This window comes from Bombus pyrosoma, linkage group LG5 (assembly GCF_014825855.1).
Source record: "Bombus pyrosoma isolate SC7728 linkage group LG5, ASM1482585v1, whole genome shotgun sequence".
NCBI classification, from domain to species: domain Eukaryota; kingdom Metazoa; phylum Arthropoda; class Insecta; order Hymenoptera; family Apidae; genus Bombus; species Bombus pyrosoma.
In genome coordinates, this window is record NC_057774.1 from 6,595,451 (window position 1) to 6,612,171 (window position 16,721).

A 16,721-nucleotide genomic window follows, 5' to 3' on the forward strand; every position below is an offset into this window, starting at 1 on the left:
GGCAGCTCCTTTGTCGTTCGTTTTAACAGCCCGCGTTGCGCTTTGCAACCTAAAATCCGCGAGGTAAAGACAAGAGAAAAGCCAAAAGACGATGCTTTCCAGATAGTTTCTCCCGCCCGTGATCCATTGATCTCTCATAACATCGTTCTCCGATCGAGTAAACCGATCGATGAATCGAATTCCACTCGTCCGCTCGATCTTACGTGACCCTCGTAGCGGTAAGGAACGCGGATCTAGAAATTCCAATACCTACGGACGCCTATGGATGAGATAGACGAGCCAGTGTCAAGGTTTCCTCGACGAGATCGTCCGAGTTCCGTAAGCACAGCTTTTCTCTCTCCGCGCTGCAGCGACCGTAGGATCGTTGTTATCAGACAGCAACCGTTTAAGCATTCGTTTGTTTATCTTCGAGCGATACAACATGGAAACTTTGCAGCTATACTCGCTTCTTTCAATTTAAAAGTGGGGAAAGTATGTGGGTGGGAAAGTATTTTTCTATTGTAACTTTCAAAGTAGAATAGGAATATCGATCTTTTGACGGAATCGCACCGGATGACTAAATATTTGGTGGCAGTGATTTCGCGTGATTTCACGCTTTTAGATTGGATATTCGTCGTCGATGATAACTCGCAGCTATATAGCGATGTTTTTCAAGACAAACTTCGTCCAGCTTCTCGTTTCGTTTTCCTTTGCCATTCGACAATGTACGAGGAAAAAGAATCGCCTCCTTTTAACGGTCCATCGAACGAACGATTCTTAAGTGGAAAAACATTCCTTTCGTTTTTGCTGGCCCTTCTTTCAGCTCGTGAAACCTCGACACGCTCCGCACTCGTCCTAATGTATCTCGCTACAACTGATAAAAGGCACTCGGCAACGATGCTGAAGATCTACGGGTGGCAGGGGGAACGCGTGATAAATACAACGACGAAACATCACAGACGCTTATATCGCCCGGTTCTTTCTTCTTTCCTCCCTTAGAGCTTCCCCGAACAACGATGAACCTGTATCGATGCAATTGAGATCTCGCTGCGTCCACGAGGGGAACATTCTTCGTCGCTTCTTACGATCGTTGGAATTTAATCAAGACGAAGGTGGAGGCGTCAAAATTTCAGAATAGCGCGATTTGCCAAGACTTTATTATCCCATTAAGGAGCGATCGATGATTCATCATAATGTTATACATTGGCCCGCGAAGATATTTGCACATTTACCATGTACTATATAAACTTCATATATATATATTGCCTGTTTTATACATTTGAAACATTTTGAAATTTCATTAACACGATGAAGATACTGAGTACATCGTACACAATGACTAGAAGAAGTATTTGTGCATGTTCTTATCTTCCAATGAATTAGATGCCATGTCAATGCTTCATACGGAACAGAAAATCTATTAAAACTTATTAATTGCAAGCTGCTATTCAGAGAGCTGCCCGGAAGACTCGGAAGAAACCATCCGACAGATTTACTTACGCACGGTCAATAACACGCCTGAACACGCGCGCAGAACAGTGACCGATTCTAGCGATCGTCGGTGAATGTATCGAAATCGACACGTGTTCAATAAAATCCAATGTTTCAAAAATGTAATTAATTGTACTAAACTATTCGAGACATTTATAAAGGACATATAAGAAAAGGAGAGCTTTTTACGAGATTCTACGACGATAGCAAATTTCATATATCTACAGATAAAGAAAACAGAATTTGTTAACGCGAACTGATCGACGAAATTGCAAATAAGATGGGTCAACGCGACCTTAGCCTTTAATGGATTAAGACGAAAGAAAATCAGTGTACGTTAATAGAACAAGCCCGGACACAGGAATATCCTTGAGAGAATATTTTGGGCGTCTGTGAAAAGACGAACAACGAAGGCGAAGCTACATTGGCAATTTGACGAGAGTAAAACCACCTTTGATAATAAAAGTTGTTGTACAAGATCGAGTGATTTGGTCCAGGAATTTCGAGTAACTTGCGATGAAATATTCGCTCGGCAGTCGTTTCCTTGCGAATGAAACTAAACGAAGTTGTTGTACGTTCGTGGAACAAGTCCTCGAATCTCTTGTTGCACCGATCGAGATCCTCGAGCTTCGTCAAGACCATCCTATCGGTTATCGTTATCGGTTGAGAAAGGATCAATTTCAGCAAAACGAACCGCTCGAACGATCTTAAAGTTCGATAGGAATTTGATGACAAGCTCGTTAGAAGAATCCTTCGATCGAATCCAAGAGTAACAGGCTACTCTAACTCAAGGACGGTCGCTTAAATACCTCTCAGAAGACAAAAAGAATCGCAATCTCTGGATCATTCTAACAAAATTGATATTATAGCAGGTTATCATAGATATTCTTGATCGCAATCGTTGCATACGTTACCGACGACCTTGCTCGTTCTCGTAAGAACTTCAGGTTGAGGATGAAATTCTCGTTAAGTAGCTCGGTCGTTTCAACGTGAAATATCTACGTGAAATCTAGCAGAAACATACAACATAGGAGAAAATTGAGGATTTGTATTCTAGTGTTGTACTGTATTTTTATACTTAACTGTAGTAACTATACGATAGTCCGTGACTATCGTCGCCATCTAGAAGGATGCAACGAAAACAGTTCAACGTATCTTCACCGAATCGATAAGCTCTGGTGAAAGAGATCGAAACTAAACCATTGACTAGGAACAGAATAAACGACTAATAGACAATTGAATAAATAGAGAGACACGGACGAAGTACGGAATAGACATAATACATAACAATATTGTTTAAGCGCAGAATGATACCTAACATCTGCTATTTCTTGATTTTAGTGAGAGTAAAAAGTTATATGAAATGATTGAAAATGTGCGTGATATAGAATGTAAACTATGTTTCCGATTTGGTCTCTGCGTAAAATAGACCAAATCATGTTCATCTTCGAAATCATCTTTTTCCTTTCAATCGCAAGCTTCAACTTTCAACGCAACATGCCACGTTCGCTGTTTGGATCTTACAATCGAACTTTGTTTTAACGTTTTCATTTTCTTTTTTTTCGATAAAACTGCAAGAAAGACGTATCATTGCAATTCGAAGAAACGTTTGAAAATTCTACGATATCGGGAAACCTTACAAACCGATTCTGCGTTTCGCTCGTTCATCTTTTAGACGATCTGTCAAACTGTACGATCTTACGCTTTGCTTCTATGATATTTCCATACATTCCTCCATTGCTATATGTATGTATACAAGTTTTGGTAACTCGAAACAAGTAAGATATATACGTAAACGTGATTGACGTACAGCGAATATTTATTTTATATCAATCGTTTACAAAATACAAAGACTTTGTATTTTCAATGAAACAACAATAACGTTAATGTTTGAAACATAGCGGCGATGGTAATAGAAATGAAAAAATGTAAAAATGTCGACGAACCTTCTTCTTCTTCTACGTTTCTTCTTGATGCTCGATTCTCGAATTTCAATCGTGTGAAGAGTAGTCGTTTTCAACCCCGTTGAAAACCACGTAGAAACTCGCACGTGAAATCCTGAAAACCAAAGGAGCAACGTTTCAGAGGCGCACATAGGCATTTAAACGAAATAATACAACGAAAATGGAGTGTGTGATCGATACGAGACTTACCTCGAGGTCATCTGGTACAGCATACGAAACGTAGATAGGAAGATATATCGGCATCGAGATCGTTAGTTCTCGTCAGAATATATTGTGAATTCTTCTGAACTCTCGGTCGATATCGTGTTGCTCTCCACGCTAGGCAGCACAGGTTCTTTCATGTGTACCGTTAACATGTTGAATTTGAAGAACGAGAAAGGATTGTTCTGAAGATGCAATATAAGCTGTATTTCCAAACACTTATCCGTAAACAGATCATCGATGTCCATGATACTGTTATTTTTCAGCAAGAGATTCCATTCAAAGGATTTTTTATGGTAAATTAGCATCATGGGAAGTACTTTGATGCGGTTATTCGATAAATCCAACCATTCTAGCGTCTCGATGAACTTCAAATAGTTCAAATTCGTCACCTCCTCGATGTAATTGTTGGTTAAATCCAAGTATCTCAAGCTATTCAACGAGCTCAAATTCGGCACAATCTGCAGCAGATTATGACTCATGCGAAGTTCCTTCAGGCTAGACAGTCCCCGGAAAACGTGTTCCGATACCGATCCTATGTAGTTATGGGATAGATCTATCGTTTGCACATGTATTGTATCCTTGAATGCGTCGCTCTCTATGCTGTTGATATTGTTGTTGGACACGTTCAAAATATTCAACCACTCGAGCCCTTTTAACGACAGCGAGTGCGAGTGCGTGCAATGTGCATCGCACAATTCTGTTACTTGGTTTCCGTTCAGAAACAGAACTCTGATGTTAGCTGGAAGCTTTCGAACCTGGCACGGGCATCTGTTCTTTTCCAACAGGATGATCTCCATGGTTTCCGGTATATTGTCGAGGAAACTGAACGATTGAATGTAATTTTCCGACAAGTCCAATTTCCTTAGTCTAGGCGTGAATTTGTCAAGGGGAACGTCGAATTGAGAAATATCGTTACCTCTTAACGACAAGATTTCCAGATTCGGTAAATATCCAAATGTGTTTGGGATGCTGATGTCGTATTTACCTCTGTGCTTGGTTCTCCACTTGTTATTGTTTATAATCAGACTCCGCAATGTTGCGTGGTAGCGGAGCCACGACCATTCATCGAGAGGTATTATGTTGCCGGAGATGCTCAAAATTTCTAGCCCTTCCATCATGTCGAACGCTTTATCAGAAATGTACGCGATTTCGTTGTCGTTAAGATACAACTCCCTTATGTCCGAGGTATTAGCGAAAACGTCTCCGATTCTTGTCAGGCCTGTATTGTTAAGGTTCAGAATGGTTCCCGGAATGCAGACTTTCGTGTGAGATTTGTAGGACGACAGATGTTCGTTTGTACCCGCAAATATCGCAAATACTACTTGCGAGCTGAAGAAAACCGGAAGTAAGATCCTCCACTGCGCGAGCAACATCTGCAAACGTTAGTACGAGGTAGAGGATTCACTGGCTTTCAAAAGTCAATTAAAAGAGGAGGTTGGCGATCGATTTTCTACTTTTTTTTTCTGTTATTCGGAAGATGAGCTTACCTTTTAAGAAGCGACAGCCGAGGAAAAAAGAAACGATCTCCTAAACAACCGACTGTTGCAACGAACAACGCTCTATTCTCTACTTGAACGCCTATCACCAACTTAGCACCTTCTGTTCTCAACATTTTAATTCGCCGCTTTATAAAGAAGCGATAATCATGCAATTCAACACTGTAGGGACTGCAGGACTGTAACTGAGCTTCCAGAGACCCCTGTTCTGCGCGCGGTTCGCCACGTGGTGCTTCCTCTTCTACCTTTATTATTCGTCACGTAGATCGCAGAAGTTTAAACAAATTTGTATAAGAACGGATTAAATAAATGGGACAGAAGTATGTTTTAGAAACGTATTTCCTACCTTGAATATTTATTACATATACAGTATTTGTCCGGAAATTAGATCACTCGTTTATCGTAGCTCGTTCAATCCCTTCATTATAGATTATAACGACTAGGATGTGATTAATTTGTTGTTATGAGTAACTATTGCTGCAATGTCGGCGATCGAAATACATACGTGTAAGCGTGTGCCACTGTTGTGCGATAGGCGGTTACACGAGTTTAGAAGATGGTACCGATTTTATTGCAGTGATATCTAAGATAAAAGCTACTGTAAAATATACTAACGGAATTGTATTACAATTTAAATTGATTAGATAATTTCTCCCGTACAATATGTACTTATCCTCTGATCCTCGACTTGATCTTCCATGAAACAGTATGGCCAAGAATTTCGAACCGACTCGAATCGAGACGATCAGGGAACAGCGTCTAAAAGATGCAAAAGATAAACTCCTACTTTTTGCAAGTCGATTAAAAAGTCGCAGGGCCATGAGTGCTGTTCGTTCGTTACTTTTTCGAATACGTTGCTGCGATCGTGCATACATCGTCTGGCGAAAACTTCTTCCTTGCTCGGGTTACGAAGATATCTAATGCCATAAGATATCTGAGTAACGACGGTGTATCGTTTTGGAATGCATCGTTGCAGATTTTATAATGCAATACTGTAACGACCGTAATCTAATGATAACTCCAACTGCTCTTCAGTGAGCAGCGAAACGAAATACTGATGAGAACATATTTCTAGTGAATGAGTTAAGAAGCTGATGTGATAATCGAAATCCAAGCGCTCTTTCGTAATGATGTTCGGCTAAATTGGAAGTTAGATAATCAACGAAAATCCGAACAGCTTAGAGAAATGGCGAATTTGAAGAAACATGTATATTGCGTTCGTGAACGAAATGTTAGCGCATTTGAAAATAAGGAACAGTTTCACCTATTATCTTCAACACGCTAAACCAATTTATCGAATGTTTCTTTATAAACAAATCGTAAAATAGCATGGTAAAAGAAAAAAAAAAGAGAAACTTCAACCTGTAATAAGCAAACTGGTCGCAAATCGTAGAGCTTTTCATCGAACGTATCTTCGTTTAATTTTAACAATCTGTTTTCTATAAAAAAAAAATAATAATAACGGAAATCTCTTGTACTTCGATCAAAATCGTTCTCAAAACGTTATTTATGATATTCATTATCGCTTGTTGAAAGTTTATCGTCATTTTCACCGATCATCCGATCGACAGAGTTCTTAGCAACGGATCTTATAAATATGACGACGAAATATTGAACCGGGAAAATTATCTTTCGGGATAAGAATATTATATACATACGATAATTTTGCGTAACCCCTTAACGTGTAATGTTTGCGCAAACGTATGATAAGAAGGGAGAAATAAACTCGTCAGGCTTGAGTTCTCCGAATTTATTGCAGCACTAAATAAGTGATTTTACTCTCGATATGATAATTATAACTGTTATTATATTATACTACATGATACCAATTATAATACTGTTAAATTATAGAATAATAACATTTTTAAAGCACGTATATAGTACAATTATTTGGCACACTTGATAATGTATTTACGTCTATATGCGTGATATTATTATTTTTTATATACAATTCTTTCAAATAACTTATGTGAAAGATAGACATGTGCTCTATACTTATAAAATTATTATACTGCAAATTTAGATATTTTAGCCTGTTCATGCCTTTGTGCCATTTCGGGGGCAATGATTCTAATTTATTATGAGATATGTCTAAATATTCTAACATTTTCAGATTCCAAAACTCCATTACGTCGATGTTCTTTATCTCATTTCCGCGTAGATTCAACGTTTTTAAAGAACTTGATGTGACGATATCCGTAATATTGCTAATAAAGTTATAATTTAACGACAATGTTTTCAAATTATTTAAACGATCTATAGGAGGAATCGCTATAAATTCATTGTTATCTAAATTCAAATTTTCTAATAAAACCGTGTGTTGGAACACGTCCATCCATATGGAATGAATTCGATTATGAGATAAATCTAACGATTCTAAGGATCGAATATTTAACTCAGGCATATTGTACAGCGAACAGTTAGATAACGATAAAATTCTTAATCTTTGACGAATTGGATTTATCCAAAATTCCTCAAGATGATTCTCATCCAGATACAATATCTCGATGTTTCCGAGGTCATCCATAATGAATTCATTAATCAAATTTCGTTCTAGGTATAGACTTCTCAAATTCGGCAAATAAGATATGGCAGTCTTGTTGACAAATCGGATGTACTGACTGTCGGATAAATAAATATTTTTTAACTTTGGAAACATTTCCATCCACAAAAGAGGAAATTCGTGAGTTATTCCTCTCCAAGACAATGTGTCAACGTTAGGACAACTTATTTTTGCCTGTCTTAAAATTGTCAGATCGTTCGTTTCTGGTATTACTTGAAAATCCATAATTAATGTTTTCAAATTGTCGTGCTTTATCTCAAGATTATCGAAAGAAATGTAGTTATAAGCGAGATTTAAACACTTCAAAAGAGGAGCTTCCTCGAATGCATCCGTTGATATTTTTCGGATGCTATTGTTATGTAACGATATTGATTGTATTGCCTTGCTCTTCACCAGATCTTTAGGGATCTTTTCTAACCCCAGTCCGTGCAAATTAATGCTCTCTTCTTCAGAGCATTCGACGAATTGTTGTTTGTTACGTATCGCGTTGTGATACGTGATCCACATACGATCCGCATCCTGTTCCCAACTTATTTTCGGTATAGATTTTGTAATGCTTATAATCGTACTCAACAATATAATGGTTTTCTGGAAAAAAAAAATAGAAAACATTTATGATAACGATAAGGAAGAATATGTTGCGATGATACTTTACATTACATATGGAAACGTGTCGGTGTGAACAGAGACAAATAAAAACAGGTAACATTGATGTATGATTATTTGTCTTGAGAAATAACATGTAAAACGACAAAGAACGATTGAATGCATACCATTATGTGAACTTTCTTCTGTTTCTTCTGGCTGCAAACAAGAAATTACTGCAAATTTGCAGCTGCCTCCTCCTCTTATATCGGTTCACAGTTACGTCAGCTTATTCGAAATAACCGGAAATAATAAATGCATTGTCTATAAAAAGCATCGTTATCGTTTCAAACGTTTCCTGTTTGGGATTTTCCCTTCATCTTTCATGAATATGATCACTGTACATCTAGAACAAGGTATGCTTTCAAGTTGTAACAAAGTACACGTTATTTCTTGCATCCCCAACTAATTCGACCGATTTTATACATTCTAGGAATAACTTTCGCAAAATATGTATTTGTCGCGCTCATCTTTTAACCGATTAAATGAGAATTATCAAAGCAATCGATACATCTACGTAGCGTCAAAGATTTGAGTAACTGCATCGTTGAAATTCGAACAGATATCGAATACAGATATCAATAATAAACGAAATTCGAAGAGATATCGAAAGATAACTTCCTAGACATACTGCAAAATTCTAATTAAAAGCTGAAACAGTATGATAAGATATCTTGCACGAGTTTTGCATGCCAGGAGAAGAAAAAAGAGGCAAGAATAGAGAGCAATATACAATGAGTCGTTTTATCAAGGAATTACAATATGTTTATTTATACAGTAGATTCTTAGATTACAAATCATTCAATACATGGTCCTGTAGTAGATGTCCATACCTCAATACTACACTCTATCTACCACTAGTAGTAGCCAAGTAGTTTTTTCCTGTTATGTACAGATGATGTATTCTGAGATGTTACATTAACGTTTAAATAAATCGTCATATTTACTGGTATCAGTCGAAATAAACTGCCATTAATGTACGTAAGAGGGTTTCGTTCAAAGTGTAGGTGTTGCAAGGGCAAATCAGAAGAGTAAATCACTGATTCCAACAAAGCGAATTTATTCCCCGCCAAATTTAGATATCGCAACATTTTCATGGAATTACACCAACCTTCTGGTAAATAACTTAATTGGTTGTCATTCAGATGTAGCTCTTCTAACATCGCTTGACTCTGAAACGTGTCCACCTGCATGCTCTGGATTTCATTCTCGCCTATAAATAGCTTTGTTAAGCCGTGCAGATAGAAAAAGGTGTTAATCGCTAAATAACGTATATTGTTGCGATTTAACGAGAGTTGAGTTATGTTTAGAGGCGTTGTTATGGGAACACTATCCAACGAATTATCATCTAGTATAAGAACATCTAGAGATTTCACTGTTTTAAGCATATCGAAATTAAAAGTCGATAAAGTATTGCCAGAAAGGTTCAAATACCGAAGGTTGGACATTGCTTCAAATGCGTCATTGTTAATGTACGAGATCTGATTGTACGCTAGCGACAGTTTCTCCAACTTTTCCAACCCTGTCAGATCAACACCCATATATGACTGAAGATTCTTAATTTTGTTACGATCTAACGTTAACGACAACAGATTTTTCATTTGTTTAAATGAAAATTGATAAATCCCGTTGTCACTCAGATCAATGTGCATTAATGTGGAGAGCATTTGTATCGACAAAGACTGTCTGGATTGTATTGCATTATTTGATAAGTCCAAATATTTCAGTTTTGGAAATGGATTATCCCATGACGATCTTAAGTCTTCTACGCGAGCACGTCTTAAATTCAAATATTCAAGTTCAGGATACACGCTGTCTACGCTTACATAATTTGAGTAGTAGGTAGTTTGATTGCTGAGATTTAGTATTTTCACGTTTGAAAGATTACCAAAAGCGAATAAATTTCCCGAAGAGATATCATTATTACTGAGGTCAAGGAATTTCAAATTTGGCACGTTTTTGAAAACTCCATTCTTCCATTCAGGAACGTTACCTTTTATGACGATACATTTTAGAGTAGGAGAAACAATACTGTTTTCATTAAACCGTGTAGAACTACTGAAGTATAATGTTAAAGTTTCGTTTTCGCAAATCTCATTCACGATCGTTTCGTAGTCGATCGGAATAATATTTCCAACTACAATCAACGGCGAGAAAATTAACACTATCGAGAGGGAGATCGACAGCTTCATCATGGAGGATTCCTGAAAATAGAACATGTATGTTTGATCATTTCTCTCGTGCACAGGAACAATTTATTGAAATCTTTTTCTTGTTAAAAACGAATAAAGGATATTAAGAGAGTAGGTATACGCTATTCATGGCAAATAATGTTGAAGTAAAATTGAAAGTAGGTTGCTAATCGCAAGTGAGTATGTAGTTTTTTTTTAGAAGGATTTCGCTAAAATACAAAATATGTAATAAATGACAAGCATATTTTAAATTCAGCTAGAGCTGGACAATGCAATGTAACAATCTTTGCTATTTGAAAGAATACGCACGAATATTATCAAATCGCCAAACAATAGTTTCGTTTATATTTACGTAGCGTCCAGGGCACCCAATAATTTCTTTCTTTCTTTTATCGACCACATTAACTTTACATATTACTAATGATAAATAAAATTATACTGCTTATATATAGCTCTACTATCTTTTCTGTTATCTCTGCAACTTCACTCTTTGATATTATATCGGTTGATAGATAAAATGAAGGAAGCTACAAGTTCTAATTTAACGTTATTTGCTAAACTGAAATAAATAATATTTACCGTCTGAATAAGACAAGTGACAAAAACTAAATTACTACCCGTTTCTACAATAAGTTTCGAAGTTTACTACGTAATTGTCACATTAATGCACACACACACACATGTGCAGAAACTTCACTCTGGTTAGTGATCTCTACAGAGTCATTTATTTATAATTTAAACAGAAAACGATGGTTATTTAACGTGAACTTAATGCAGTAATGTCGTATAACTAAGGCAACTAAATTGATGATTCACAACTCAACTCACAACTTACAATTAGCAATTCACAAACAACTCGGCAACTTACAACTTACAACTTACAACTTACAACTTACAACTTACAACTTACAACTTACAACGACTCGACAACTCATGAATAACGATTAACCCGCAACTCACTCGCTAATTACTCGCTACTCACTCGCTACTCACTCGCTACTCACTCGCTACTCCAGTTACAACTCTCCTGCTACTCTAGACGCAACTGACTAACGGATGCTTTTTATACCACAGCTTTGGTATTCCTAACACACACATGTGTTCCACAGATGTGGATGACCCATGGTCAAGAACACCTTTTTTAATTACTCAGTATCGTAAAGGAGCACGGGTATATGGCCCATCGGGATTTCCTAACTTTCCCGACCCGTCAGCACTTTTATTGTTTTTTGCCTGTAGTTCATCGGGATTTTCCCGATCACTTGACTCATCGTACACGTATCTAAATTTCAAAAATACCTATACAGTGTACAGTACAATGAATATAAAGAAAGAAACAATCACGTAGAATATAGCTCCAGTTTATCTAATTGTGGGATAAATGTATATGCATAGATACATTGTATAATCTATAGATTTGTGTGGGAGAGAATGGTCTTTTTCTGTTATACACATCACTATATGATAATATGAAAATCACATTAGGCTGTTTAATCGCCAACGTTTACACACGTATGTATCTTTCTAAAGATTCCTTGAATTTCTTTACCTTTCTCTTCCTCCGTTCCCATCACGTTTAGGAACGTTTTGTGAATTTCAAGGTAAACGAGAAACTGATAATGAAACGGGTTTTCCCGGTCTGAGTTACTACCAAAAGATCCATTCTCTACGCGGTTAGTAATAACATATTTTATAACGTGCTATTCGCTATATGTATGTTATGTTCGCAAAGGTAAAAGATTTAGAACCTTTGAGTATCATGATTCTTTCGTTCTGCATGCTTTCTCAGATATAATAATATATTCTGTGGCCGTGTCATACAACTACAAACCCAGTGTTTCCGAGAGTAAAAAGCGTTCATTCTGAGCAATTTTGAAAAATTATAAATCCTTATTAATATAAAACCAAGAGTTATCAATTGCCCGTATCTTTGTTTTGCGCGAACAAGATTACGGAAATATCGAATATCACAATGCACGTGAAACTCAACAACTCGAATATGCAGCAAGTATTTCCATGGAGAAAGTGTTTTTCGTAATTTATCGAACGTACAATTTCCTTCTTGTACAAAACATTCAGTCTTCTCTCGCATTCTCATTAGGCATTTTCTGTAAGTCTGATGTTTCTTTCTCGACAGATCCTTTACGATCACTCTGTGCCTGTGTCTGTAGTGAATTTTCATAGTTGTGTTTTATGTGCATCCAAAGTCTCTGCGAAAGAGATAATTGACATGAAAGTAATATATAAAATGGAAACGCAGTTCGGAAACTGAAATACAACGTGGAGAAAAGACGAATTATAGGAAATAAACTAACGGATCATTAATTACATATAACCTTATTGATCGATAAATATAAATCCTATATTATCTTATGTTATATAGAATACGATTATTTCCGAATTCTTTTTACGTGTAAATGATAGTTTCCAATAATTTAAACAGTATTTTACAATTAGAGAGAAAATTAATAGCGTACTCCTTCGTTTATCCATTCAAAAATACTTTCACAAGCGTGGTCATAAGCTCTTTCAAAAAATGCCGAGGCGATAACGATACCAAGAACGAAGCTAGATGTCCGCCTAAAAATGTAGCGATAAAGAAAACGAGAAATCATTTCTAATATCCTCCCTATAAAGCACTTTCGGTGTAGTTATCTTTGTAACTTTAATCTAAAAAATGGGGAAAAAATGAAATCTATTTTTGAACGAGTTAGATATCAGTTAATTGATCGATAGTTGTCAATCTTCGCATTTATGATAATCGGAAAATCGAAAGCTTTCCACCAATTTGTAAATGATTATTGAAGAAAGGTAAACAGCTTCTGAAGTTGATTCGATGTATAAATAATACACGTTTAATAATTATGGAATAAAATATTATTTACATTATTTAATGAAGATATCTATATAAAACTTTTAAAGTACATAGTACGACAATTACGTAAAATAATTTCTTATTGTATTATTATTACTATTTATATGTAAAAAGATTATTACATTTGGTTCTTAAAAAAAAATATATAACTAAAATTTCAAACTATTATTTCTACTAACTTTTAATAATATTAAAATCTTTTTCAAAAACAATTGGGCCTTGCAACACTTTTCGAGATAATCTAACGCGCCCATTCACCGGATCTCGTCCAAAATATTTCACTTTTATTTCATCTCCGACATTCAATCCTAGTACATTAGGATGATGAATTTTACGTTGATCTAACTGCGAGTTAGGTAATAACGCTGGTACCATATTGGAATACAATGTAACCATGACCCCAGTCTCGCGAATTTCAGTTATTTTTGCAGTATAGATGTTACCAAATGTCAGTACTGGTTCCACGTCTTTTTGTATAATTTCATTTATCATTTCTTTGGCTTCATTCATTGCATTTTGATTAGGTGCAAATATAGAAAACATTGTATCGTCTAGCGAATGTATCTATAAAAAAAAAAAAAAATAGATTAACTTTTATCAAAAATAGATCTTTAAAGTTTCTATTTCCTCTTTAAATTTACATTAACTCCAGTTTCATATAAAATTTTTTTTATATTCGAGCCTCCGATCCCAAGAAATTTTCCTCTTTGATGAATGGGTACTTCTATGGTATCAAGTACAGGTTTATTTTCTTTCTTCTTACTTGCTGGAGTAGATATTACTGAATTCATGATATTAAGAATTCGACTTTTAGCCACATTTGAGTGTTCGATAGCTTTCATTATCACTTTTAAAGGGACTCCCGCTATTTTTACATCAGCTTGTACAGCTGTAAACCCTCTTCTTGTACCCGCAATTTTAAAATCCATGTCTCCAAGATGATCTTCTATACCCTGGTCGTATAAGAAGTAAAAAATTGATTAATTTCTTTTTTAACTACATTGTTAACTAATGTTTTGATTGATGTTTGATTGTTAACTAAATGTTAATCAATATGAAATTACTGATATATCAGTTAAAATTTTGTAATCGTTATCCGTTAACTCAGTAGTATGAGGATTACATATTAATCCCATAGCTACACCAGCAACAGGAGATGATATTGGCACACCCGCATCCATTAATGCTAGACTACCACCACAAATAGAAGCCATAGAAGATGAGCCTTTAAGTGAAACACAAAAATATTTAAGTTACAAGTTATCTATTCCACAAGTAATAATTTCTTTCTTATTTAAGCAAGTCACCATTAGATTCTAATACTTCGCTTATTAGTCTTATAGCAAATGGATAATCTTTTGGTATAACCGCTCGCAATCCTCTCTCGGCTAATGCTCCATGACCAATTTCTCTACGATCATATCCAGTAAGTTTACCTGTTTCGTTTACAGCATATGGTGGAAATTCGTAATGCAGAAAAAAATTTTTCTCTTTTACACCACTGCAAAAAATAATATTTATTCATATTAAATATATATTTTTAAAATATTAATAAATGTAATATAACATACCTAGATAGCATTGAGATATTATCCAATTTAAGAGAACTTTCTAAACTGTCAAGAGTTACTGTGCATAAAACTTGAGTTTGTCCTCGTTGAAAGAAGGCTGAGCCATGAAGAGGCTGAAATAAATCAACCTGGCATTCTATATCTCTCAAGTCATTTGTTGCACGACCGTCACATCTAAAATTATTTACACACATTCAATAATTTTTAGTAATTTATAATTGTAATTAGATTTCTTTTTTATAAACAAAAACTACCTTGTATCTGTTTCAAATATTAAAGATCTGAAATTTTCCTTAGAAATTTTATTAAAAGCTTTTGCAGCATTTTGAATAAAATCTGAACTACGATCTGTTATACTTTTTAACATCCTATCTCTAAGATCAAAAATGGCAGTGTCTCGCGAAATTTTGTCGTGAGAGTGACAACTAAAAATTTCACGTATTTCATGCTCTGCAAAATTTTTTACAAACTCTTCCACATCACTGTTTAATTCACTGGCTTTGTTAATTTGTAATTTAGGTTTGCCAACATGATCTTGTAATTTTTTTATAGATTGTATAATTGTTTGACATTCTTTAGCACCCATTTTTATTGCTTTTCGAAGTTCTGGTTCTAAAATATCATCTGCCGACCCTTCCATCATGACAATTAAATTTTTGGACATACATGACAATACAAGATTTAATTTACTTTTCTGGAGATCACGTTTTGTAGGATTAATTATATATGTATTGTCAATTAAACCAACTCTTACGGCTGCTACAGGTCCCACCCATGGAATATCCGAAATACTTAAAGCTGCAGAGGCAGCATTAATGGATAATATATCTGGATTATTAATTCCATCAGTAGCTAATAAATTACATACTATTTGTGTTTCATAGCGGTATTCTGGCTGAAACAAAGGACGTACAGATCTATCTATTATTCTGCTAATAAGGATCTCATGATCTGTGTAACCTATTTCTCTACGAAGGAAATTTGTTGGTATACGTCCAATTGCAGAAGCTTTTTGTCTGTAGTTCACAATTAATGGAGTTATAGAATCATTGCATGGTTCATTTTTCCTAACCACAGTAGTCATGACTGATGTATTGCCAAGTGTAGCAGTAACACTTCCAGATGTAAATCGTGCATATTTCCCGCTTGATAGTATAATTTTTGATCTGAAGGAATATTTGAAATAAATAATAATAAATATGGAATGAAACACGTAACAATATATTTTATTTAAATAACTACATATTTTCTCTATTATATTACTGTATTATTTATATATAAGATGAAATACCATAATAAGTATTAACGTTTAGGTTAAGAAAAACGTGATGTATTTACCCATTAGATAACTCTGCATGTATATTTTCTACAGCATCGCTCGACATAAATTTAGCTTGAAACGTATTTTCATTCTTGTTATAACTTTTCAAACGTAAAAAACTTAAATTTCTATTGTTTAATAACTTATTATGCCTAAACAGTACCATTCTTACGTTGAATTTGCTTTCATTGGTTTTAAAATTTCAGTCACCGCCATCATTTAATAAGAAAAGATTCTATCATAGTAACTTTTCTATTAACTTCAATATATGATTATATTTTATCTTATTAATAAATACTAATATTTCCTTTCTGATAAAATTTGTCAAATTTCACTACATTTTCGTAATTGATAGTAAATGATATGTACTATCAGATTATTATATTTTTTGTCGAGATAGTTACAAAAAATTAAGGTACT

General features: G+C 35.1%; 4 protein-coding genes across 10 annotated transcripts; all 4 read right to left on the minus strand.

The window, feature by feature from the left end:
* Window positions 1-3,256: 3,256 nt before the first annotated feature.
* Window positions 3,257-6,729, minus strand: LOC122567712 (leucine-rich repeat-containing protein 15-like). Of its 2 annotated transcripts, none has more exons than XM_043726599.1 (5): window positions 5,976-6,729; window positions 5,795-5,893; window positions 5,126-5,717; window positions 3,624-5,011; window positions 3,257-3,528 (listed from the first exon to the last, which is right to left on the minus strand). In XM_043726599.1, the coding sequence occupies exon 4, from the start codon at window positions 5,009-5,011 to the stop codon at window positions 3,686-3,688; it is 1,326 nt and encodes a 441-aa protein (XP_043582534.1). In that variant the 5' UTR covers window positions 5,126-5,717; window positions 5,795-5,893; window positions 5,976-6,729; the 3' UTR covers window positions 3,257-3,528; window positions 3,624-3,685. The 2 variants fall into 2 exon arrangements, with proteins under 2 accessions (XP_043582534.1, XP_043582533.1); XM_043726598.1 differs by having other exon boundaries at window positions 5,126-5,379; window positions 5,481-5,573; window positions 5,640-6,729.
* Window positions 6,730-6,869: 140 nt separating this feature from the next.
* On the minus strand, window positions 6,870-8,836 carry LOC122567713 (leucine-rich repeat-containing G-protein coupled receptor 4-like). The gene is made up of 2 exons (XM_043726600.1): window positions 8,471-8,836; window positions 6,870-8,285 (listed from the first exon to the last, which is right to left on the minus strand). The coding sequence occupies exons 1-2, from the start codon at window positions 8,471-8,473 to the stop codon at window positions 6,999-7,001; spliced, it is 1,290 nt and encodes a 429-aa protein (XP_043582535.1). The 5' UTR covers window positions 8,474-8,836; the 3' UTR covers window positions 6,870-6,998.
* Window positions 8,837-9,081: 245 nt separating this feature from the next.
* LOC122567711 (insulin-like growth factor-binding protein complex acid labile subunit) lies at window positions 9,082-11,670 on the minus strand. 6 transcript variants are annotated; one of them, XM_043726597.1, is made up of 2 exons: window positions 11,539-11,670; window positions 9,082-10,546 (listed from the first exon to the last, which is right to left on the minus strand). In XM_043726597.1, exon 2 carries the CDS (start codon window positions 10,535-10,537, stop codon window positions 9,200-9,202), a length of 1,338 nt encoding a protein of 445 aa, XP_043582532.1. In that variant the 5' UTR covers window positions 10,538-10,546; window positions 11,539-11,670; the 3' UTR covers window positions 9,082-9,199. The 6 variants fall into 6 exon arrangements, with proteins under 6 accessions (XP_043582532.1, XP_043582530.1, XP_043582529.1 ...); XM_043726595.1 differs by having other exon boundaries at window positions 11,528-11,659; XM_043726594.1 differs by having other exon boundaries at window positions 11,517-11,573.
* Window positions 11,671-11,834: 164 nt separating this feature from the next.
* Window positions 11,835-16,703, minus strand: LOC122567708 (polyribonucleotide nucleotidyltransferase 1, mitochondrial). The gene is made up of 8 exons (XM_043726588.1): window positions 16,319-16,703; window positions 15,235-16,146; window positions 14,981-15,154; window positions 14,717-14,910; window positions 14,474-14,634; window positions 14,051-14,362; window positions 13,589-13,973; window positions 11,835-12,744 (listed from the first exon to the last, which is right to left on the minus strand). Exons 1-8 carry the CDS (start codon window positions 16,465-16,467, stop codon window positions 12,713-12,715), a joined length of 2,319 nt encoding a protein of 772 aa, XP_043582523.1. The 5' UTR covers window positions 16,468-16,703; the 3' UTR covers window positions 11,835-12,712.
* Between the last annotated feature and the right edge of the window lie 18 nt (window positions 16,704-16,721).